The 24,472-nt window shown below is 39.5% G+C and overlaps 2 protein-coding genes and 1 non-coding gene across 5 annotated transcripts; 1 reads left to right on the top strand and 2 right to left on the bottom strand.

The window, feature by feature from the left end:
- Positions 1–3,736: 3,736 nt before the first annotated feature.
- LOC5521666 lies at positions 3,737–5,745 on the top strand. Its single transcript, XM_032366984.2, has 5 exons — positions 3,737–3,909; positions 4,402–4,510; positions 4,798–4,914; positions 5,251–5,329; positions 5,510–5,745. The coding sequence occupies exons 1-5, from the start codon at positions 3,794–3,796 to the stop codon at positions 5,599–5,601; spliced, it is 513 nt and encodes a 170-aa protein (XP_032222875.1). The 5' UTR covers positions 3,737–3,793; the 3' UTR covers positions 5,602–5,745.
- On the bottom strand, positions 5,736–20,227 carry LOC5521771. 3 transcript variants are annotated; one of them, XM_032366983.2, is made up of 23 exons: positions 20,046–20,227; positions 19,892–19,945; positions 19,141–19,319; positions 18,617–18,705; positions 18,346–18,390; positions 18,196–18,253; positions 17,719–17,770; positions 16,702–16,895; positions 16,553–16,613; positions 13,439–16,425; positions 13,289–13,324; positions 12,049–12,116; positions 11,692–11,848; positions 10,384–11,447; positions 9,961–10,048; positions 8,847–8,933; positions 8,629–8,669; positions 8,077–8,157; positions 7,767–7,833; positions 7,607–7,686; positions 7,284–7,350; positions 6,997–7,066; positions 5,736–5,904 (listed from the first exon to the last, which is right to left on the bottom strand). In XM_032366983.2, exons 1-23 carry the CDS (start codon positions 20,114–20,116, stop codon positions 5,841–5,843), a joined length of 5,760 nt encoding a protein of 1,919 aa, XP_032222874.1. In that variant the 5' UTR covers positions 20,117–20,227; the 3' UTR covers positions 5,736–5,840. The 3 variants fall into 3 exon arrangements, 2 of the variants coding, with proteins under 2 accessions (XP_032222874.1, XP_048579721.1); XM_048723764.1 differs by lacking the exons at positions 18,617–18,705; positions 19,892–19,945; positions 20,046–20,227 and having other exon boundaries at positions 19,141–19,278; XR_007307009.1 differs by lacking the exons at positions 5,736–5,904; positions 6,997–7,066; positions 7,284–7,350; ... (1 more) ...; positions 7,767–7,833; positions 8,077–8,157 and having other exon boundaries at positions 8,628–8,669; positions 9,909–10,048.
- A 410-nt stretch (positions 20,228–20,637) lies between these two features.
- On the bottom strand, positions 20,638–24,392 carry LOC116604475. The gene is made up of 4 exons (XR_007307021.1): positions 22,949–24,392; positions 22,114–22,410; positions 21,699–21,822; positions 20,638–21,253 (listed from the first exon to the last, which is right to left on the bottom strand). It is a non-coding gene; the product is annotated as an uncharacterized skeletal organic matrix protein 5 (transcript).
- Between the last annotated feature and the right edge of the window lie 80 nt (positions 24,393–24,472).

Genomic DNA, 24,472 nt, shown 5'->3' with positions numbered 1-24,472 from the left:
TCACGGCCTCTTAGATATTAGGTAGACATTAAAAAATTGGCTTTGTATTCCGAAGCTAATGTTGGGACACAGCTAGAAGACTAGAACATCTTTTCTTTGCTCATGTGAACTGTTGATTACGGTATTTAGACATTGGTAGGGGTGGGACGGGGGGATGGTAAAGAAATTTCCCTAAAAGGGGGGCGTCGAATGTATGGATTTTGGGTGTTGTCTCTTTGCTCGGAGCGAGCGCAGCGAGCGGAGAGCAAGCCAAATTTTGTAGTCGATCGCCTTTTTTGTGTGAGTTCCCTGTGTTACATTACGGCGCATGCGCGCCAGTTTAGTGAAGTCGATGCACGGGTTATAGGATAATTTGACCCCGAAATGAAGTCTTATGTCTTGTTAGTGTTGAATAAGCTCGTATTCCTATTATTCGCGCTGTGTAACACAGCGCGTCGTTTGAAAAGTCGCAAGCGCGTAGGGACAGAGCTCGATGCAGAAGCGAAACCAAGGCAAATACATCCAGTCAAAGTAGGAATACGTGCTTATTCAAAACTAACAATACATTAGACTTTTCTCATTCTCTGCGAAGTATCTTTTTGGTAATTTCAAGCTATGAATTGTCTAAATTACCTTCGTATGAATTATCGCGGATTTCAAAGTATAATATTCACTGGTGTGAGATCATTTTCACTGTTATCATTTTCACTGTGATCGTTTTCTAGAGTTATAGAGGAAACTATAATGGATAATGACTTTTAGAGGAACTTCGCATGAATATCCATCGATAGCGACCGGCGATGCTGTCAACAACAACAACAACAAAAACACCCATAAATTTGTGGCTGCCTGTGGTCAAGTCTCCTCCGATCTGGAAATGTTTATTTGCCCGAGTGAGGAGTTGTCAAACGAACCCAATGCCTATCAAGGCGGGTAAACAAATCAAACTAATGCCTATTACGGTGGGTAGTAAAGTCAACCCAATGCCTATGGACTGGTGGCGTATTGGATTCAATGATCAGTCCAAACCCCATTGCCTGATGGCTGCAAGGCTTTGGGTAAAGAAAAAGCCTACAAACTTATACAATGCTATACAAAATATTATTCAATGCTATTCAAATGCTATTCAATGCTATACAAATGCTATACAAATGCTATACAAAATGCTATTCAAATGCCATTCATTGCTATACAAATGCTAATCAATGCTATACAAATGCTGTACAAATATGAAAATCAGCTGACCCAATGCCTAACACGGCGGGAATATAATATTGAGCCCAAGATGGGTGGAAATTTTGTTACAAAAGGCCAGTGAGCCTCATTACAAATCGCCAATTATTGACAACAGTCAAATCTGGAGGGTACAAGTGCATCAGGTTGCAGGTCAGATGCAGGTTGATTACAAAATGCAGGTTTGGTGTTTTTACTGGTTTTTTTTTTTTTTTTGCTTTCTCTATCTCATTCAATTTCTATGGCTCATGTGACGCGTTAGAATATTAAAAACTCAGTTTCTCGTTTATCACTAAGCAATCACTTGACCGTTAGAATAATACTGATCTCGCCAGCGATTTGCTGCACATCAAATAAACTCGGGTCAAGTAATGCATAGCAGTAGATGGACAAGTGAAAAAATATTAATAGTAGATGACGTCATAGATCACGTGACTGTGGGAAAATTACGAATATCTCGCCAGCGATTTGCTGTACATCAACCAAAAATTACTTGAATTAACTCCAAAATGTGCTGACTACATCTCTTGAATAAATGGTTTATCTTCTAGTATAGAGACAGCAGGGGCGGATCCGGACATTTTCGAAGGAGACGAGCAGGGGGGGGGGGGGGGGGTACCAGTACACGTGTAGCTCCAAGAAAAGACAAGAAACTAATGCTAACCTTAAAAACAGAAAGTTGAGAAAATGCCTGAAAGAGCTACTGAAAAGAGCTGCCCCAGCGGCATAGCCAGGATTTTAAACAGGGGGGAGGGGGATGGGGCAAAGTGCCCGTTCAAGGAATTTTCTCCTGTATTGTAGATAATGTCTAATACATTTACTGTATTTTGGCTGCTAGAAGGGGGGCCCCCTGGGCCACCCCCCTGGCTACGCCCCTGTTCAAATTGAACGATCTTGCAAACAACTACAAAAATCTTTTGTTGTTTTTGAAAATAGAAGTGGTTGTTTTTTTCAGCCAATTTTATTGCCTGGCTAAAACAATGAAGTCATGTATTCATAGAACAAACTTTCAATACTCTTACAGAATTAATGGCTATCGATTCAGTTCTAATGTTAGAAAAACTGGCTCTGAATTTCCAAATTTAAGAGGAGGCATCGATTGCAATAGCTGTAGCAAGGAATGTATTTTACACTTTTCAACGATAGGCTATTTAATAAAATAATGGGGAAGCGGGGATGGAAAAAACGTAGCGCTGGTCGACTCATCTGTCGCCGACGGTAACGGTAACAAACGCAAAGGGACAGCTCGCTAGAGAAGCCAAGACAAGGCAAACACAACCAGTAGAGGAAAGAAATGCGTAGTTTATTAAACACTAACAAGGCATTACACATTACTTCTCCGAGCACTTCACTATCTTGAAGATACTTCTAGTCTATATAATTTGACCAAGTGTGAAGTCAGATTTCTTGGTTCAATAAGTCTCGGTTTGGGGGCAGTTATTTGGCACGCACAATCCAGGGGTCCAGGCCACGTTTTATCTATGCAATGCAAATTTGAATACACCCTATATACATTTTTGTTCATGGTTTTCGCTATATATGCTTATGTTCCATATTCAAAATTAACGTTCTAAAGTTCTAATGCTATAAGAGCTCGTTCTTCGTCATCAACATCCTCGCTCATATCTGATTTGCTGTCTTCCTCTCTCTCATTCTTTTCTGTCTCGTGCTTCGCTTTTCTCGCAAGGAGAAGAACGCTTCTTCTGCGTCATATAGCATCAACCTTTATCAGGCTGAGAACATGGATTTGGTCGCACCTTCGAGAAATTGAGCGCCTTCAGTTTTTCGGAATTAATGTTTTCAACAGCAAATTATTTCCCTACTTTCTGACCAGCTTGCAGCTAATCTCTTACTTTCCTTTTTTGACATTGTCGTTTGCGTTCCTTGCTTTGCTCCATGGGGGAGGGGGGGGGGGGGGGGGGGCACGGAAAATTTTGTTCCTCCTGAACTGGGGCAACTTATTTTATCCCTTACTTTTATCAAAATCCTTAAAATGAAGGAACTAATTAAAATTGTTATTGACTGGTAACAATAATTAGATTTATTGGTTAATTACTCAAGGATATTAATAGGTATATAATATTGTTATAACTATTTCCTTTTGCGAGATGAAAGTTTCCCTAATTTTTGATCCTAATATTTGATCCTAATATTTTTGATCCTAGCGAGAAACAACACATTCCTATCGGTTTTCAAGTCATTGAAGGAATTCATCCCGCCTCGGCTTCCTTAATGACGACATATCATGTTACCATGATAAGTATGTTTATCTGCCGACGCTTCTATTAAGATGAGTGTTCTATTTTTCATTGAAAGAAAGTGGGTACACCCCCCCCCCCCCCTTTCCTTGACACAATCCGCCCAGTCCCACGACCGTCTAGCTGCGTTGTAGACCCCGCCCTGTCCCTGTGTTACGACCGATCACGTTTTTTTTTTGTCGGTCACGCTATGCTCCAATGGGCTGCGCGCGAGACTAGGGACTAGAATAAGGCACAGGGTGACCGCAAGGCTGCAGATAGATCATGTGACTTAATCGTCATTACAGGGACAGTACCGGGAACAACTCGATACAACGTTCGTTATGTCAGGGAAAGTAGCTATGTTTCTTGCCCTGTTTGCGCTATGTATTGGCATCTACTCCGTTGATGCTCACGCTCTGAAACCAAGAAGTTTACACGCTTCGTGCACGATTCATTGGTAGGTTACAAAGTGATGTTACGAGGACGTGACTTTGTGTTACGTAATGTGCTCGGAAACGTACGCGGAAAGTTACCTTGTATTCGAATTCATAATCCTTAGTGTGTAAAGAACTGAAGCAGCAGCTAACGCTCAAACATTTTATGGAGTTTCTAACAATGGAACCATGATTACTCAAACCAACAAGAGAGGTGAAAACGAGTTAGGGAGTAAACAACATTATTTATCTGTATTGCAAAATGAAATAGTATAGGTTGTTCAACATATATTGATACCAATTGATGGTTAGGAGTTTTTGTGATTGGCTGATGCAATAAAGCAAACTCCATAATTAGGGCTGATAAAGTTAAAAAGGTACTGCGACCTCAAAGTAACAAGATGATGTATTGCTTTAGGGCAAGCACCCCAAGTGACCCCCTATTGAGCAATAGCTGAAAAATGAACTTTGGCCCTTTTACTTAATACTCTTGATTTTGGCTGCTTTATTTACAGGCAATTCAAGTTAAATTGTAGCCATGTAAATGAAGCTATTGTCACAGAAATCAAAGCTTTGAGTGGTGATGCTGGCTGCAAGAATGGAGGAGAAAAATGCTTGTATATTGTAAGATTTTATATCTCAAAATATCTTTTGAACTATTTTGCATTCTGGCTTTCATCATTTAAACTAACAGAACTACATTTTGGTGCTTGTTAGTTAGCACCTGATGATTCATTGGCTAACACTGAAGCCATTTCAATGCTGGCCAATGAATGTGCCTTCAAGGAGTTTGAATGATGGAGGCCAGAAGGCAATTTAAGCTGGAAATGGATTTAAGTTGGAAATCTTTTATGAGAGTTCACACAATATTGCAAACTGCAGTAAATTGCATATATTTTGTTTTATTTTAGCTGGTGAAATCTTCTCCAGAAGAAGTAAAGGCAATTCATGAGACGCCAAAAAAACATTACAAGGATGATCTGACTTTCACTTTCACCAGTTCTTCTGATTCTGCATGTGCTGTCAAGGTGTGTGACTTCACACCGGCAAGCAATGGAAAACAGATATAATCAGTGGGCCACAGCTCCCCCACTCACCTTTGGTGGGAAATTTTTCTAGTTAGTTGACATGCTACACATAAGGGTGTGGTGAGAGGGGAGAAAAACACAAATCCAGTGTTGAGTTGAGCGAGGTTTGCAAACCTCTCAGAGAGAAAGCAAACATTCCAAAGCCTAAATAACAGGGGGGCGGGGGACCAGGCTGCAGCAGGGACTAGACCCAGGAGTGTGCAGCCATCCTCAATTTTAACTTATGCTAAATTGCACTTATGCTTATGTAGCACACATCCAAATCCTTTCTTACAGGGCTACTCAACATCAGAATTGTGGTATGCAATTCTTGACTATGGAACCAACTACTGCAACCTTCATAATCTTATCACTGGTAAGGAGTCCTAGTATTGGTCCAATAAGGACAAGAATACTGTTTGGCCTGTTTCATGTGATATCACAAAGGAGACTTGTTTGACTCTTTTGATGTGATATCTGTGACTTGTTTCACTTTTTTGATGTGATATCTCTGAGGAGACTTGTTTGACTGTATACTTGTTTGACTGTATTCCAGGTTCAGGACTGGACAAAACAGAAGGTTATGTGGAGGAAACTAGCGATAGTGTTTGCACTCAGTATTCTAAACGTAACTGTGACAAGTACTAAAATATGACTATGCAACCTGTGTCTGATGGGATGACAGTGGCAACAGAAGTCCATCTGACTCTATGAACATTCTGTTTTTTCTCTGAAATTATTCCTTTTGTAGAAGCTTTGTGATAAAAAAAAATAAATAAAAATGTACCATAATGTTTTTATTACTATTTATCATTACATTTCTTTTAAATAAGAAAGACTGCTGTATGATATTGCAGTTTATCTTCAGTACTAAGTTATTTATGTTACTATAACTGCCAGCCAGCATTTTCTACATCAGAGCCCACATGATAAACTTCGAAATCCTGAGCACTATACAAAGAAAAAAGAACATATTTTAGTCTTAAATGGTGCATTTAACAGCAATCACCTATTAAAGTACTTCCCGCTCAAGTAAATAATGATTTCTTTTGAGAACAAGGGATGATCACACACACAAACGTTTATTTGTTATCCAGGACATGTAAATCTGCTTTTAATTTAAATTAAGAAGAAACAACTAAAAGAAGGCCAATCATGCCGCCATTTTAAGCTCCCGCTTAATGGCAAGTCACACAAAACATCTATTTCCATTGGCTAATTCAAGCAAGTAACCAAGCTATTTCCAATAAACTATTGTCACTAACATATCAGACTACTTTTGTAGATTGTTATTTCAAGCTTCCTTGCAAATAAACTGCTGTATTTTCAATGATAAACAAAAACAAAGAAGTGGGTGATTAAGTAACCATCCATGCAAGAACTAGGCAAAGTCCCATTGTCCTGCGGCAAAACATAGGATATTTTTTGTAATAAACACAAAGGCACAAGATATAGAATATAGTAAGATTTTGAACTTGTGCTCCCTAATATATCTTATCCGAGATTTTCTGTTTTGAACTAATCAAAAAAAAGATAGAACAATAGTTTTTCTTGACATAATTTCCACACTAGTAATATTACACATGCTAATAAATCCTAAAACTCAAATATTAAAAAATGTTAGTCATCCTTTAGTTTTAAGTGTAACTTATGTTGTAATTTTTTGTCTTGACCAATCAAATTTCAAATATTAACAAAGGCATTTTTGACATACAAGCCTGCATATGCGGTTAGGTTGCCTAGTTCTTACATGGAGCATTACTTAACATTCTTTAATAATCAATCAATATTTTAGGCTTCTCAAAGATTCTAAATGATGTTCTGCTCATAAGCACTATTCTTCAACTAAGCCAGCTTTTTGCAATCGAAGGGTGCAGAGACAGATGTAAGAGCTTACGTGTGTGAAAATCGATGTGTACAGAGAGAGAGAGAGAGGGACTTTGTGAAATTCTAAGACATATTTTGTCTCAGCTCACTTCTCCACATCTTTAGAAAATAAGCTTTACAAAGCTGACTTCAAAAAAGGTAAGAAAGGTAACTTGCCTGAAGTTAGCAATACTGTCGGTTACCCATTCCACTGTGACGGCAGGTATATTCAATACCCTAGCTAAACCTTCATTCAGAGCATAAACATAAATTCATTGTTAGTTCTCACACCACCCTAGTTACACTAGCTTGATATGCCAAGGGCCCAAACTGTTTTTGATACATGCCAGAAAAGAAAGTATCCCCAAAAATCTTTTTTCAGTAAGAAAGAGCAAACTAAACTTACTTTCCAATTACCCTTACTTTCCAATGTAAAAGAAATAAAGTATAGTACTCAAACAGACCTGTAATTGCCTCCAAAGATTGGCAGTCTTCTTTGTCAATGATTAATACACTCCTTACATCTGGATGCTGCAGATTATAACCGTTACTGACAATAAGTATATTCCTCAGCAGCATATGGCTAGGTCTTGAGCTCCATGTTGATACTAACTAGTTATTTTCCAAATCTTCAATAGCAGAAAATAAGATTGAAGACGATGCCAGCTTGAAGCCCAAGAATAGTATGTTTTACCAACATAACTTTTTACAGAAAAGAAAGTCAAAATCTCACTACAAAGATCGCGTATCATAGAATTCCAAGAAAACGTAATAAGCACACACCCACCTGATCCTGGTATCCAGTCAGCTCTTCTGTGCTGCTGCATATATTCGCACCACAGAAATGAAGTAGCTGATATAGTTGAGCTAGAGAGGAATCGGAATTCATTATACAGAAATCTTTTCAAATCAAAAGCATTTGCAATATTAGAACGGTGGCTTCTCACCTTTAGAGACTGAGCCATGAAATTCATCCAAACAAAGAGCATTGTAGTTACACAATAACAGAGGACGCTGTAAGAAAAAGGTGCATTTGTTTTCTGATGCTCCCTCCTCCACCCCCCCCCCCCCCCCCCCAAGTCACATTGCATGAAACATTTGGTAACGTAAGTCCAATTATCAAGTCGTGCAAAGTTAAAGATTCATCTTGAATATCGTCTAACAAAATGTGTTGTGGAGTTTTTATTACTTGACTTGTTCCCCTGGATTTTCCCTTATATACCTAGAGGTATCTTAAAAAGATGATGTTGAGTTTACCTGCTTGCGTCTTGCCTGGCGTGCCACCCTCGGTATATGGGACTGTCCAAGTTCATGATCACCTTTCACTTCATACTGGTCCTGAGATGTAAGTAATTTACCACATCTTGAACCTTTTTAAAGTAGTTATTCTACTCCTGATAGCTACTATAAGACCTAATAATATTTGAGGACTCTTAGAAAACAATAACTACAGAGACCCTGCTGCTCTGCCAGATGAAATTCTATATCTGCAATGGTTACAATATATATTATATATATATTGTAAAATTCTATATCTGCAATGGTTACAATATATATATATATATAGAAATGATTATCATATATTATTCTTTTCAAAGCTGATTATCTCGTCATGCTTAGATTAGATGTTCTTATTAGAGTAGATCAGATGTTCTTAAAAGCTTGCAGTTTCATTTGGAACTGATAACCTATTTCGCATAGAAATGCGCAAAAAGAACTCCTATGTAAACAACAAAAAAAATGACTGTAATTCAGCTACGCTTCCCATGAAAAAGTATTTGAGATGAGTGTTCCAAGTACACCTCTCACCTCAGGTAGAAGTGCTTTAGCCTTGATGCATGCGGTCACCCCTTGGTTATGAAAAAATAAAAATCAGTGAGCTGAACTAACGTGATAATACTTTCTTATCGTAAGAAGTTTTTCTCAAAAGACAATTCGATAGTTAATATAAGACGACTTGATAGTCAACATAAGACAATTTGATAGTTAACATAAGACTGCTTGATAGTTATTATCATGAGACCTACAATGATGGCTCACAATCCACTTCCCAAGAGCGAGTCCCATTAGATATTTCATGGTATAACTGGTTTTCGAGATTCTGAACCTCTCATCTGTGGATAGGAAAATCAAAACATTGGAAGCAAGAAACATGTTATGTCTTGGTCTTCCGGTTGTGGCAGTGCTTTTATTTTGATTTTTGACGATGTGGCTAGGAAAGTTAATCGTTGATGTCCGACTTGGTGTCTGGCATGAGACGCTCCTAACTAAGCGTTTCACAAAATATAAACGAGTTGAAGGACTATAGAATTAGAAGTTACAAAATTCAATCCAGTCTACATTAGAACTACGTCTTTATTTTGGCGCGTCTTAAATTTCGCGAAAACTTTCCCCGAACATATCGCGTGTTTTTAATTTCGCGAAGGCGTTTTTACAAAAAAAAAAGACTTACCAACAACTAAAACAAGACCAATATATTGAAGCCTCGAGCCATTTTCGATGGTTCCGTTATATGTCCTTACAAGGGGATCTCAACAGAACCTCCAATCTCTGTGATCACTTTTTCTATATCCATTAAATTTCAATTTCAATGTCTCTATTTTTCGCGAGTCTTTAATTTTTTTTTTTTGAAATCGCGAATTTAAGTACGCGCGAAAATTAAGCAGAATAAGGTACACTTCGAGAAGGACAAATGTAATAAAAAACACGCGACAATAAGGTACACTTCGAGAAGGACAAATGTAATAAAAAACACGCGACAATAAGGTACACTTCGAGAAGGACAAATGTAATAAAAAACACGCGACAATAAGGTACGCTTCGAGAAGGAAAAATGTAATAAAAAACACGCGACAATAAGGTACACTTCGAGAAGGACAAATGTAATAAAAAACACGCGACAATAAGGTACACTTCGAGAAGGACAAATGTAATAAAAAACACGCGACAATAAGGTACACTTCGAGAAGGACAAATGTAATAAAAAAACACGCGACAATAAGGTACACTTCGAGAAGGAAAAATGTAATAAAAAACACGCAAAACTTGACCAGCACCAACATCTCCTTGTTCATTGGAGTAGCACCTACCGGTTGCCATGATTACATGCGTGGTCTCCTTGTTCATTGGAGTAACACCTACCGGTTGCCATGATTACATGCGTGGTCTTCTTGTTGAACTCACTGGCTACACGGCCGCCGTACATCTGAGCTAGCTTGCGTGTTTGACCCTACAATAAAATATTTTTTTTTCAAATATATAAAGTCTGGCTTTTTAGCAAAATATCATCGAACGGTTTCAACTATCGATAGTAACCTGATTGGCCAATCATTGCATTTTTAAAAGCCATGTAGTGTTGACCAATGGGCCCAAACCGAAGCTATAACGCGGTTCACAATTGCGGAGAGTTTATAAAATACTCAAAGTCGCGTGTGGTGCGACGCATACTCAATGGATAACATACCCAACCAACCCACTTTTCACCATTGATTGTGTCTGAAAATGCAGCACAGTTAACTTGAGTTGTAACGGTGGAGTAATTAATCTATAGATAACAAATCTCACCATCAAGTCGCGATTGAGCCGAGTGGTGACAAATGACACGGCTCGAGGTTGTCTGTCTTTTCCCGTTACATTATTGCAGTTTTCAAAATCCTTTCTCGAAAGTGATGACTTCTCTTTCACGTCGACATCAACTGTCTTTCCGGAGGGGATCGCTGGAGGTTGTTTTACAAAGTTCTGAGAATTACTATTGACTAGCGGCGAGCTTTTATCGTGGATGAGTTTTATTGGCAGTTTGCTAGACTCCATGAGAGGACTTTTGGGATTGTTTGAAACATAGGAGCGCTTCAAAGACTCTTCAGGAATACTTTGCTGAGATGGAGACTCAATGCGACTACTACACAACACGTTAACGGCAGGCGATTTCTTGGAAACAATCTCAAGGCGTGACCTGCTCCGGGACCTGTGCCGCGACACGCTGGAGGGTGGAGTGTTCTCGGAAACAATCACCTCATCATCAGAGCCTGTGTCTTTTGGACAGGTAATCTCTGGAGTATTCTGCAAACACACCTGTGGGTAACGTTTTCTTGGACGAACACGTGGTGTCTCGTCATCTGTAGGATCGATTGTGAGATCCATTTTTGACGATGGGTTACCGTCTCTTTTTTCCGCTAGTTTCGAGTTCTTCTTTTTAGTAGACAGATCAGGTATTGGTTTTCCAGTCGTATCGCTGTTTTCGGCCGTTAGCGCAAGAGCTGATGTTATGCTCTCCAAACGCCTCGTATCCTTAGCGTCGGCGCATCCTTCCACTGAATCCAGCTTAACTTGCTTGAAATAGTCCTTCAAAGATCGGGCTGTATTCTTTGCGTTGTGTTCTTTCGGTTTTGCCCGATTGTTATAATGACTCCCAAAAGAAGCTGCCTCCCTTGACGGCTTCTCCCCTGATGTTGGCGTACAGTGTGTAGTCCTGAGTGCATCGGCGGAGTCGATATCAAGCTCGTTGAAGGTGGCGTCCCGTATAAAGCGAGACACTGATTTCAGGGGAGACGGGAGGTCTGCCGTGTGGGTAACCTTGTGTTGCGCAAGCGGTGGTGGCGGCGTGAGGGATAGCGATGTCTGTTCATCCTCTGAAAAAAGTATGAGACGAGTGGTAAGTATAAACTATACAATGGTGAACGTCATACACAACATGATTTCCATGGTAACTATATATTATATAATTATTATTATCTATTATATAATGCCCTGAGTCATGGGCTTCATACTGCAACATCTCGATCGTAACTCTATTTAACGCTATGAGTAAAGTGGTTTCTGCTCTTGTTTAAAAGACATTTTGTTTGCTGCGAATGTGAAAGTTGCATGCCATACCTTCATCTGAGCCAATATCCATGTGTTCAGGTTGACTTTGAGTAGATTCCAGGTCTTCCACTTGTTGTTTTTCCTGCTCAACACGATCTAAGAGCGCTCGAAGCTCTGCCATCTCTTGCTCCACCGTTTTTACACGCTCCTTTCTGTCTGCAATATCCTACAAAAGTCGTTAAAAATAGAAACATACACATATAAATAGTGACGTGTCCTTAATGTTCAATACCTTGTAACAGAAGTCCAAACAATCATACACATTCTTAGTTCTCCGATGATGAGACAGTTCCAATACTGTCAAAATTCAAATAGATTGCAAAGATTAACACGTCGATAATACCCTATACATATATCAAAACATACCTGTGTTGCCATGGGAACATCTGAAAGGAAGGAGGAAGCACTAGTGCTATCCATGTGACGCGAGGAGGCTGGAATCAAATAGTCGAGGGTTAACCTGTACTCTAGCCAATGATTAACTCGTCTCTCTAGCCAATGATTAACCAGTCCCTCTAGCCAATGATTAACTCGTCTCTCTAGCCAATGATTAACCCGTCCCTCTAGCCAATGATTAACCAAGTCCCTCTAGCCAATGATTAACTCGTTCCTCTAGCCAATGATTAACTCGTCCCTCTAGCCAATGATTAACTCGTCTCTCTAGCCAATGATTAACTCGTCTCTCTAGCCAATGATTAACTCGTCTCTCTAGCCAATGATTAACCAGTCCCTCTAGCCAATGATTAACCCGTCCCTCTAGCCAATGATTAACCCGTCCCTCTAGCTAATGATTAACCCGTCCCTCTAGCCAATGATTAACTCGTCTCTCTAGCCAATGATTAACCCGTCTCTCTAGCCAATGATTAACTCGTCCCTCTAGCCAATGATTAACTCGTCTCTCTAGCCAATGATTAACCCGTCTCTCTAGCCAATGATTAACCGGTCTCTAGCCAATGATTAACCCGTCCCTCTAGCCAATGATTAACTCGTCTCTCTAGCCAATGATTAACCCGTCCCTTTAGCCAATGATTAACCCGTCCCTCTAGACAATGATTAAATCGTCTCTCTAGCCAATGATTAAATCGTCTCTCTAGCCAATGATTAACTCGTCTCTCTAGCCAATGATCAACCCATCCCTCTAGCCAATAATTAACCCGTCCCTCTAGAAAATGATTAAATCGTCTCTCTAGCCAATGATTAACTCGTCTCTCTAGCCAATGATTAACTCGTCTCTCTAGCCAATGATTAACTCATCTCTCTAGCCAATCATTAACCCGTCCCTCTAGCCAATGATTAACCCGTCCCTCTAGCCAATGATTAACTCGTCTCTCTAGCCAATGATTAACTCGTCTCTCTAGCCAATGATTAACTCGTCTCTCTAGCCAATGATTAACTCGTCTCTCTAGCCAATGATTAACTCGTCTCTCTAGCCAATGACTAACTCGTCTCTCTAGCCAATGATTAACTCGTCTCTCTAGGCAATGATTAACTCGTCCCTCTAGAAAATGTTTAATTCGTCTCTCTAGACAATGATTATCTCTTCTCTCTACATATGGACCTATTTGTTTTTGCGTAAGTAGCAACCAAAAGGTGCACAGAGCCTTACCTGCATCAAGATGCTCACTTTCTTGGGAATACTGAGCTGCATGCAAAGAAAAAAAAGAAAGATAACAATACGGTTGTAGGTTCTCCACAAAATAATAAGACAAGAAATCAGAGAATGAGGCTTTACTCTATGGATGCATATTGTACTTACACACACTTTCTAGGTCTTCCATTTCGTCTACTGTCTCGTCCACTGTCCCTGACAGTCCAGTGTATGGTAGATTGTGTTCTTGGAATTGTATTGTTTTATCTTCAGTCCCCCTTAGATTGTGTTCTTGGAATTGTATTGTTTTATCTACAGTCCCTCTTAGATTGTGTTCTTGGAATTGTATTGTTTTATCTACAGTCCCTCGTAGATTGTGTTCTTGGCCTTGCATTGTTTTATTTTCAGTCCCCCTTAGATTGTGTTTTTGGGATTGTATTGTTTTATCTTGAGTCCCTTTTAGATTGTGTTCTTGGCCGTGCATTATTTTATCTTCAGTCCCTCTTAGATTGTGTTCTTGGTCTTGCATTGTTTTATCTTCAGTCTCTCGTAGATTGTGTTCTTGGCCTTGCATTGTTTTATCTTCAGTCCCCCTAAGATTATGTTCTTGCTCTTGTATTGTTTCATCTTCAGTCCCTTGTAGACTGCGTTCTTGGTCTTGCCTTGTTTGATCCCTATCTTCTAGCAGGCCGTGTTCTTTGTGTCTGTGGGCTTGCGTTTCCTTCTCAATCTCCGCTAGATTTCTAAGATCGGATTTTCTTGGTTCGTCTCCTGTCTTCTCCAGACAGACTTGCCCTGATTCATCCCCTGTAGGCCTGACCTTATCTGTAGACTGTATATTACCATTTCCTTCCTGACGACAAATTGACTCTTTAACGCCTTCGTGTTTCTTTCCATGAAACGTTTCTGTTGTTATTACTTTATCATGTTTATATTTTTCTTCTTTTTCTACTGCATATTGAAAATCACATTCCTCGCTTCGCTGTTGTCTGTTCATTAAATAAGCTGGCGTATTGTCTGCACTGTGGTCTGATGGGTCCTTTTGGCCCTTAGAGCACGACCTCCTAGAGTGATTACCCATTGTAGTGGCACAAATACCATTCTCACGTTCATCTTGTCTTTTCTCAGCAGGTTCGTCCTTTGATAGAAAGACCGACTTCATCAGCATGTCGTCATCTGACTCTCCCGCGTCACTATCTAAGATCACAGGTTCTATTCTCCTCCGTTTCAAATCAGGTTCTTTAGTTTGGCATACTTCGTCTGGCATTATTTCTTTATTCATAAAATGTTTCATTTGAGTCTCTGTTGATTCAAGCCCATTTGAATCAAGTTCAAGTGATCCTTTGTTACTTGAAGAGCGTTGGCGACTATTTTGCATTTCATCTCCGCTATTCTTACAAGATCCACTATTGGTATCATTATACGTTTTAACAAGTTCATTTTCGCCAAATGGCTCGTTCTTGCATTCGTCAATGTCACAAGTGTTAGTAACTGGATGCACCCTTTGGTGACAACTCTCTGCACATTTGGCCTTTAATTGTGGATGTTTCTTGGCAATAACAGGTGGTGTAGGCGGTATAATGTCTCCAATGCTTTCAAATTGTTCAGGTGAACTGCATTTCTTTTCCTCTGATTGTTTTCTTTTTGTATCATCTACTTTACAGCAAGGTATAACGCTGTCTTCAGCACTGCAATGTACAGTTGTGCGGTTTAGGGAAGCTTCATCCAGTGGAGCTAGCTTTGGCAAGCTCTCTTTGTCATATAACTCAACTTCTTCGATGTCATGTAACAAGGACATACTTTGGGGATCCGAACTTTGCTGTGTGTTTAAACTCTCGGAGTGAACGATATTGTCTTCATATCTCTTAGGTGGTTCATTTTTCTTCTGTAGCGATGAAGATTCGTTACCACTGGTCATTAGATCATTCGTTCCTGGCCTCACTTTATTTTCAGAATTTTCTGGTTTCTCTGATGTAGTACTACTTTTGTTGGATTCACGTTCCTCTGTACTCTCTGCAAAAAGACAGGGTGTGGTCGGAGTGGGCATTATATTATGTGCAAGGGTATTCCAATCCTGTGTCCCAGCGGGGGATACAGGAGTAAACACTTTTTCCCCTTCAGGATCAAGCAAATCACTTGGCTTATTCTCTGAACAAATGCTGTATTCGGTGGAGGGGCTACTGAAATCGCCGACTCTGTTGTTTACTGCCTTTGGGTATGGTTCATTTGCTCTGTCAAGCTTACTTTTTGGCTTTACCATTGAGTTGATAGTGGTATGTGCTAGAGGATTGATCATTAAAGTGTGACTGAGCTCGGGGGAGGAGTAGCTTGGTGGGATGGCATCTAAATGTGAAAGACAAGGTCCACAATTCTCTTCACTCTCTAGCGTTTTCTGTGTGTGTTTGTGAAGTGGAGAGCTCTTCACAAGGAGGCTAGGAGACGCTGAATTAGACGTAGTTGCTGTGAGGGAATCAGATAATGACGGCTGGGTCATGCATTTGCTTGTTTCTTTGGAAATAGGGAGCTCAGAGCATGTTTCTTGTTCTTTCAAGTTAGCTTGTTCGATGTTACTGTTTTTAATATCAATCTTATCGTCATCTGAGTTTCTTGAAAACAAGAGAAAGCTATCCGAATTGTCAGATCGCCTAGATTTCTTTGCCCTTCTAGTTTCATTTGATAAGTTCACATTTTTTTTGCTTCTACTACTCGGAGTATTGGTCAAAGGGGACTTTTCAGTCCAAGTCACTGCACTATTTCTTCGCCTCAGTTTAACCCTCTCACTTAAATCCAAATCATCATCATAGACATTGTGAGGACTTCCCAAATTGATTACTTTCATATCGGGGGTTACCGCTTTATGGCATGGACTTGAGTAGTTATTGAGTGCCTTCTGGTCCCTAGGTGCTTCCAGGGGCGACCCTTTTGTCACTCCTTTTCCAGAGTTCTTTGTGGCATGCGATTCAAGCTGATAAAGAAGTGAAATACTCTCTGTGGCACTCTCGCTATCCTCTGCTTTCTGGAAATTCTGTGAAGTGGTAGTAATCTGTGGATGTCCTGTTATACTGGAAACCATAGCTGTTGTCTTTATGGGTGAGTTGGGCTCAGTGGTGGGTATGGGTAATACATTTTGGACCCCATATGTCAAGGAGCATTCCCTATAAAACATGCAGTAATGATCATAATAATGATAAATGATGTTAAAACTCTATAAGTCTACTGAAATCTGGGATTATTGTTGAGAAAATTGTATGTTAGTATGTGTTTTTCTTTTCAGACATTCACCTCTCTTGAAAAGTACCAGTGTCTCTGCTGCAACCCTGAGTATCCCTTGGACTTGCACCTGCTGCAAACAATATGAAACTATTACTAAAAAATACCTAACATTTTGTTAAAAATGGATAAGCCTAAATGAGAGCAAATGCTTGGTCTACCTTCTCTGCACGATATCGAATTGATAGCTTCTAACAGATCTGCTGCAATGGGCTGGTTGGCATTTGCTGGTCTGGATGAAAGCGTAGTGCTTTTCCTTGTCCTTTTTGTAGCTTTTCTTTTGGACCTCTGATGTAGTTGTTGTCTTTTAGTTGTTGTCTGTTTCGAAACATCTGGAGTTCTTGGAAAAGATGATCTGGGCATAAAACATAGTTAGTATAAGATGTTAGACAGATGTTTTGCTAACAGAGGCGAACAAGGTTGGTCAGTCTATGACACTTGATATGGGTGGGTCAGGGGTGGATTAGTGGATTTGGGGGATATCAAGCCCCACCCCTATTGCAATGAATTTCAGGAACCCTTTCAAAATAAAATCCACCCCTTTGATGCTTATATTTCAGTTCTCAAGACCCTACAAAGAGTAAGAATTTACTTGATAAAGTTCTGAGCAACCTTGAAAGAGCCCCAGTTAGCCACTGATAACAGTAGTTATTACTTTTATTCAGTAAAGAGGACAATATAAGAAAAATAAATATGTAATGAAATCTTGAAGTACTAATGGTACTGCACTTGTCAATATTCTGTGAACTTTTGCTCAAGATTTTTAACAGCTAAATCTGGGTTTCTGTAATGGCTTCAAAAAACGCCACCTTTCCACAAAGAACTTACCAATCAAAAGCATCAAATGTAATTCTGTTTTTTTGTAAGAAAACAATGGGGGGCACAGCCACACCCATACTGGTCATTTCCTTATAATTTTTGAAAATATTGTGGGGACACGTTCCCCCAGTGACCCACCCCCTGCTACGGCCATGATCTTACAAAAGTTTTATATTGTCATTCACCAATTTTAATTGAGAGTATGGAAATCAACCATCAACTAATGGAAATTAAAGAATGGCAGATGACTGTGACTGTTTAACATAATTTTCAAAAGACAATATACTCAAAGACAAATACTCAAACATGTCCAAGAGGAAACTTACTCTGCATGGTCACCATAAAAGAATGAAACACACCTTATATTTGTGTTGGATATGATTTGTGCTGGAACAGCTGGATGGTGATCATCTAAGCAAACAACATCAAATTAATTATCTACAGCATCTCACCCAGAAGCATCAATAGACCCCTACAATGACAATGATTTTAGACCTTCTGACTAGTGTCAATAGCTGGCCTGGAACGCTTGTGAGGTCAAAGATGTTATAGGACAAAGACCTAAATTGAAAACACTTGTTTTAACAGGTCAATTTTGAAATATTCTCAAATCTCCATCTTGAAATAATCAAGTCAAATCTCCATCTTGAAATATTCAAGGAGGTAGACATTGACCACGTATAATAACAGACAGCCATTTAAAGTGCTTAGTATGTTTCTCTCACTCCCCAAATATCCTTTCAAGATAGAGCAGAGAGCCCACTGAAAAAAATGTATCAATGTTGAATAGCTTACAAGACATAATGATCCAATTAGTGATGCGGCAGATAAAATACCTTGGGGTTCAATAAAAACATGTGTTTTTGAAGATAGAAGTTTCTTGTGGCAGTCACTCTGGAAAGGTAAAATAAATCAAATACATTTAAAAAAATCATTGTAATTTTTTTTAAAAAAATCATTGTATTCTTTTTGACAGTTTCTATTACATTGTTTCGTTTGCTTCTCCTTAAGTTGTTCTGTTGCGATGATTCCTATGAAAACAAAACATTAACAGCTATCAGATTATGGTTTATATATGATCTGTGGTCCACCCTCTATTCAGCAAATGCTAGAGGTACCATTATTATAATGACATTTACAAACATTTCTTGTTTAACCCATTAACCCCTCAACAGGCCTGTACCAGTAATGGGAAGTACCCACACCCCCCCAAAAATTCATAAATGCAAAATAAACAATATCAAGGCACTCATGCACCTGTATCTGGTTATTGGTGATCGATGGTGAGACATTTCCAATTGCCTGAGTGTCCAGAAAATTAAGTAGAGTGCAATCTGAAGTTGGACCTGGAAAAGGCACACATGGGTAATGAGAAAAAGCTGTTTCTTCTGCTACATATTTTGCTGTTTTTGAAATTTGTTAGTGTTGTGCTTTGTAACATAAAACTAACATGAAACTTAAAGAAAATCTATATAACAGGGGCGGTAAGGGTTATTTTTCATGATCTGTGAATAGCTATTTTTGTTTATATTTCGTTTTATATCGTGAAAAGGACAAATTGAAAACCGTGATCAGTGATTGCTAACTTCTTGAATGGTGAAATTTTATGAGTGAAAATCGTGATCTATGCTCTTCAAAAATTGTGATTCATGATTTCCAAGTAAAGATTGATCCTTGTTGTCGGTTTATGATGAAACGTGATTTCTGATTTTTGAAACATGTGAAACGTGCCGGAACCTCCCTTACCGCCCCTGATAAAAAATGCAACAAACATATTTTACCAGGTGTCTCTATATCACAAGTAACTGCATCTTGAAGGTTTTTCACGGCTGCCACTATATTTGCGAGCTTTGGGTTGGGTGTTAGGCTTCGTCTTGTAACAGGAGTTTTACAAAGGGGACAAAACCATTTATTCTTGCTCTTTTTGCTGCTTTTCTCAAGAACCTGGTTGATACAATCCCTGTAGCAAACAAACAACACAGTTGGCTATTATTTACAGTATACATTTTGTGATACATATGGCCTGGTTCCTATATAGTTCTAGCTCTGCAGGCCTAAAGCCTGGGGGATTCAAGTTTGGAAGCACCACCGAACACAACTAAGAAGGATTGCTTAAATGAAAAAAAGATAAGTTAATTTGTGTTAGGTTAGATAAGTTAAAAAATTATTGTCTACAATCGTGAAAGATGAAGCATGGTATCAGCCATTTTACTTCGATGAAAACATTCTTCTCTGTCTAAACCGATGCTCAGGCTAAAATAGGCAATCCCTTTTACGACTATATAAAGCGTTTACTCGAAAGGTAAATGGTATCAGCCATTTTACTTCGATGAAAACATTCTTCTCTGTCTAAACCGATGCTCAGGCTAAAATAGGCAATCCCTTTTTACGACTATATAAAGCGTTTACTCGAAAGGTAACATTCTTACCCCGGGAATCCCGACTCACTTTGATCATTCACGCTGATCAAATTTCGCCAAAATTCACTTAATTTCATACACCTTACAGATCGTGGCGTATCGTTTAACCTACCAGCAATACTGGTGATTGCACTTTGTAGAATGCGGATTTCTCAGCAATTCCAAGCTAAAACAGACCAATGGTAATAGGTTACATAACTATCATCGTGCTACAACCATGAATCACAACAAATCCAAAATCGACCATCGACAGCCGAAGATCTTACCATATAGAGCACTCTAGATTCTTTTGCATTTGCCTTAGACAATTCAAGACTTCATCTACTCCTTTAGCCATTACGGCATCTATGATAAATTGATCTCTATAGAGTATTTCTAGGAGTTTTCTGTTTCACTCGACTCAGATTGAAGGCCGCCATGTTGATTTGTTCGCGCACGTCTCTTCAGATTTGGCGCCTAAACAATGGCTAGTTACCAGGAGCCTCTTCGTGAAAAAAGACAGGAAGCCCGGTTGTATGTGATTCTCCGCAAAAATGAATGAAACAAACTGCATGGTTTGGATGTTTGGAATAACAGTATGTGATGGGTAATATTGCAATAATAGATATTTACCATTGGAAAATATTGCGAGTACTTCCTATTGAGGACAACATTCAGGCTGAGAGGGGGGGGGGGGGGAGGGGGGGTGCGCAGTCATAGGTATCATATGAAAACTACGAAGTATGTGAAGATTCCTTAATAAGATATGACCCACTTTTTGGGCCGCCAAGGGGGCTGTGTACGTGACAGAGTTTCTAACCAAAAGTAGCTTGGCAACCAATAATCAATCAAGCGTAAGAGGCAGTTAGACGTTAAATAGAAGAGTCAAATTGATGTGATATTTAATGCAAAATCAACAACATCTTTTATGTGTCTTCCACTGCTAACAGTTTTGTCAAGCAGAGCCAAACTTCTAAGCTGCGAAGATGTAGCCAAAGCTTTTGATGCTTTTGTCTCCGTTGTCTGGTGCACATCTGGCCTCGTTACCAGCCGAGTTGTCGTTGGTTTGGCCGCAGTTGTGGCCCATCGTGCCAAACCCAATACGCGAGTCAGGAGAATTGCAGTCATTCTCCTGGTTACCGATTATTCCGATCCTGGCCACTGCATCATTATTGCGAGAGACCACATTGAACCCTTCGCGTCCACAGTTCCTCTGCAGAGACGAATTGGGGATCAGACTCTTCCAGAAGTCACGGCCCTTGTTGGTACTGCGATACTGGCCGTCGGCGATGACGTCATACAGGGACTTGGCGCTGTAACTGAGTGTAGCCTATTTGACAGTGTTCCCAGTTCGCATGCCGAGGCAGAGTTTGGTGAATGCAAAGTCGGAGTAGGTTGAAAGCTTGGTTTCCACTTGCCGCAACCCTCCGGTGGCCTCGGATGGGTTATGAGTTTCCTTGTTGCTCCAGTACGCCGAGTCGTAGCGGAACGTTTTCTATGAAATAAGATTTTGAGTTATCAAGTACCGTTTAATAATAGTGAGCCATACAATTCGATGCTAGTTAATTTACGTTATTTTTGAATTTTTAACTTTCATAATTTTTTTACGAAAAGCCTTCCCAAAAGAGTTACGTTACGTGATTAATATGATGTGTGTGTATGATGTTCGTGTAATTATCGTATATTTATGTGCTCTATTAAGGTGGATTATGGATAAACACGCACACGATAGAAACGGAACTAAATGGTATGCTAGGAAAAGGGGTCTTAATAAAAAGTTTAGGATGGTTAAAGTATTTAAATGGTTTGGTAGTAAAATTGTCTGAATAATGGTATTTTGTCTAGGGCTTTCCACTTCTGCTCCGATCCCCCCCCCCCCTTGGGGAAGGATACAACTTGTGTACAGAGTTGGCGGAAAAGGCGGAGATAGGACAGGCTACCTTGTTTCCGTCAATTTTCATGATCATAGTCCAGCCCTTGCCTCCACACATCTCTTCCATGTAGCAGTAGGTCTTGATCTTCTTGTCTCCATTCTTGATGTAATACATACCGCTCTTAGCTCCCCTGGTCATTCAGAACAATCATCAATACAATTTTAGCTTTCATACCAAGGGCATGAGGATCGTACTTCAAATACAATAAAAATAAATAAATATTAAAAAAAAGATGGTTAAACCTATCAACCAATTTATGAGAGTAAGATAGAGAGTAAGATCCCACCCTAGCCGAATGACAGAAATGAAATACGAAGGCAAAACGCTGAAGGCAAATTATAAAATAAAAATGTCTTAAATCTACTCAATCCTAGCAATAAATCCATGCCAAAAACCTCCGAGTGTTTCTACTCATACTTACTCGCGCCTTGAAATAATATCACGGCATGACTTGCCAGCGTTTTCCGCCGAACCAACTTCTGGAACTGATGCGCGGTTGTTGGCGCACACATCCACGTACTCTTTTCCATTGCACACCTGTAGGTTTCCCTCATGGTAGCGCAGAGCACCGGCCTGCTTAGCCTCGCAGTCACAGTTGTGTGTGGGTACTTGGTAGATGGAATAGTAAGTTTCCTGATTGATGCAATACTTAGGGTCGAGAGACACGGATGCCGCATTCGCCAAGAGGCAAAGCAGGGCTATGACGGGGTACTTCATTCTATGGGAGACAGGAGATGTGAGGCACGGAGGCCGCATTCGCCAAGAGGCAAAGCAGGGCTATGACGGGGTACTTCATTCTATGGGAGACAGGAGATATGATACACGGATGCCGCACTCGCCACAAGGCAAAGCAGGGCTATGACGGGGTACTTCATTCTATGGGAGAGAAGATATGATACACGGATGCCGCATTCGCATAGAGGCAAAGCAGGGCTATGATGGGGTACTTCATTCTATGGGTGAGCGGGAGATAAGCTTAAAAAACTAAGAAATCAAAGGAAAACAATGATTGAAGTGAAAGATGAAACATGCGCTGGAGTTTACCATTTTTCGTTACAAATTGAATTCGACATGAGTTCGATTAACAGTGAAATATTTTGATTTTTTCTCGGTTTCATTTTTTCTAAGAAAAGGCTCTATATGTTTAACTCCACACAACAAACCTGATGTACAGATAGATGAAAGAATAACATAATTACTGAGAGGAGTGATAAAACGCCATGTCAAAACCATAAAAACAATCGGCCAATTCTTACCTGGGTGCCTTGCTTGTGCAACGTCAAAAGAGATAAAACTCAGGTACCCAGCTTCGCTTTTATATCTGCTTGTTTAATCGAAATTAAAATCAAATCAAGGAGGCGTAAATCAAGTAGCACGTACAAAAGTAAACAGTAATTGCGGGATAAATTGGCTAATTTTCATTGCTGAAAACTAAATGTCATTATGTCTTTTTATTTCACTTTTAGTAATTGTTATCTGATTTAAGGTAATAATGAAAGTTTTCCAAATTTCGAGAAAATAAGGTACTACTGAGAAAAAGAGGTTTGCATTCTTTTCTTAAATCGGTTCCTATAAAAACGGTGATTTAGGCATCCCCCTTAACAAAAACTCCAGGGCTAAGCGGGGATCTGGCGGTGTATAAAAATAACAGTGTGTGAGATTTTTAAAATTTGTGAAAGCGTTAAAAGTGACATTTTTCGATAAAATTATTAAGGTGACGAACAAATAGCCAATTTGCAAATTGTTAAGAAATTGTTAAGTAACGGCCAATTAACAGTAAAGTAATCGATTAGCTTTTGAAATATAAAAAATATTCCTAATCACAGCTGGTGCAACAGTAATAATGCTTTTCTCTAATTACGAATAAAACTAATCATTTTTTATTGGCTGCGTTAAATTTAATCGAAGAAAACCGATCTTTAAAACCATTGAAAGTTATAAATAAATAAATAAATTGGAGTAGCTAATCACTCCCATCGCAGCTAGATGCTGAATTCAGATTCAGACGTGATCGAGTTGAAGGCATGGGAAAGCGCCTCAGACAGCGGCCGTACAACTTACTGGTCGTATTATTGCGCTATTGATTGAGTTCCATCCCAAGACTTTTGAAATTAAAGCCTATTTTCGGGTTTAGTCATATTTATTGAGCAGGATCGAACTAATAATAAATTGAAATCAAACTAAAAAAAAATGTATTCGATTATGTTCGATTGCCGAATCCACCGGGAAGCAATCGGCCGATTGGATGTCGGCATTTTGTTCGGATTCGTTCGATTGATCAGACAGGGTAAGTTTTGTTTTACTGCGGTTCTCAATATTCTGCGAATTGTCGTCGACGATTTACATAGCCTGATTTATCAGACGGCACGTGATCGTTCGTTTCACTTCCTCTCGGGAGGAAGTGAAAAGAACGATCGAGAGGAGGTGAAACGAACGATCACGTGCTGTCTAATTAATCAGGCTACGATTTACAACGCCTAACTTGGCTTCCGCCATTTAAAATCTTTGAAGCACTTAAATGGCTTCCAATTACACCAGCCTACGCACGACGCCGACCAATCAAAAACTATGAAATGTGATTCCGTTAGTTTGATCAGGGATGGTTTGATTGAAGGACGCCAGAAAGCGGTTAAGCAGCTGGAAATTATTGACGAGACTTCGAAGAATACACCCTGAGCTTCGCTCAAATCGTTGTTGCCGCGAAGCTCGTAGCCTCTGGTACCCAGGGTACGAAGAATATCAAAAATTACAGTAATTGTTAAATCGATAGAAGTTCATTG

This window comes from Nematostella vectensis, chromosome 2, assembly GCF_932526225.1.
Source record: "Nematostella vectensis chromosome 2, jaNemVect1.1, whole genome shotgun sequence".
Taxonomy (NCBI): domain Eukaryota; kingdom Metazoa; phylum Cnidaria; class Anthozoa; order Actiniaria; family Edwardsiidae; genus Nematostella; species Nematostella vectensis.
The sequence above is the reverse complement of the archived record's forward strand: the minus strand, read 5'-3'. Positions and strand labels throughout refer to the sequence as shown.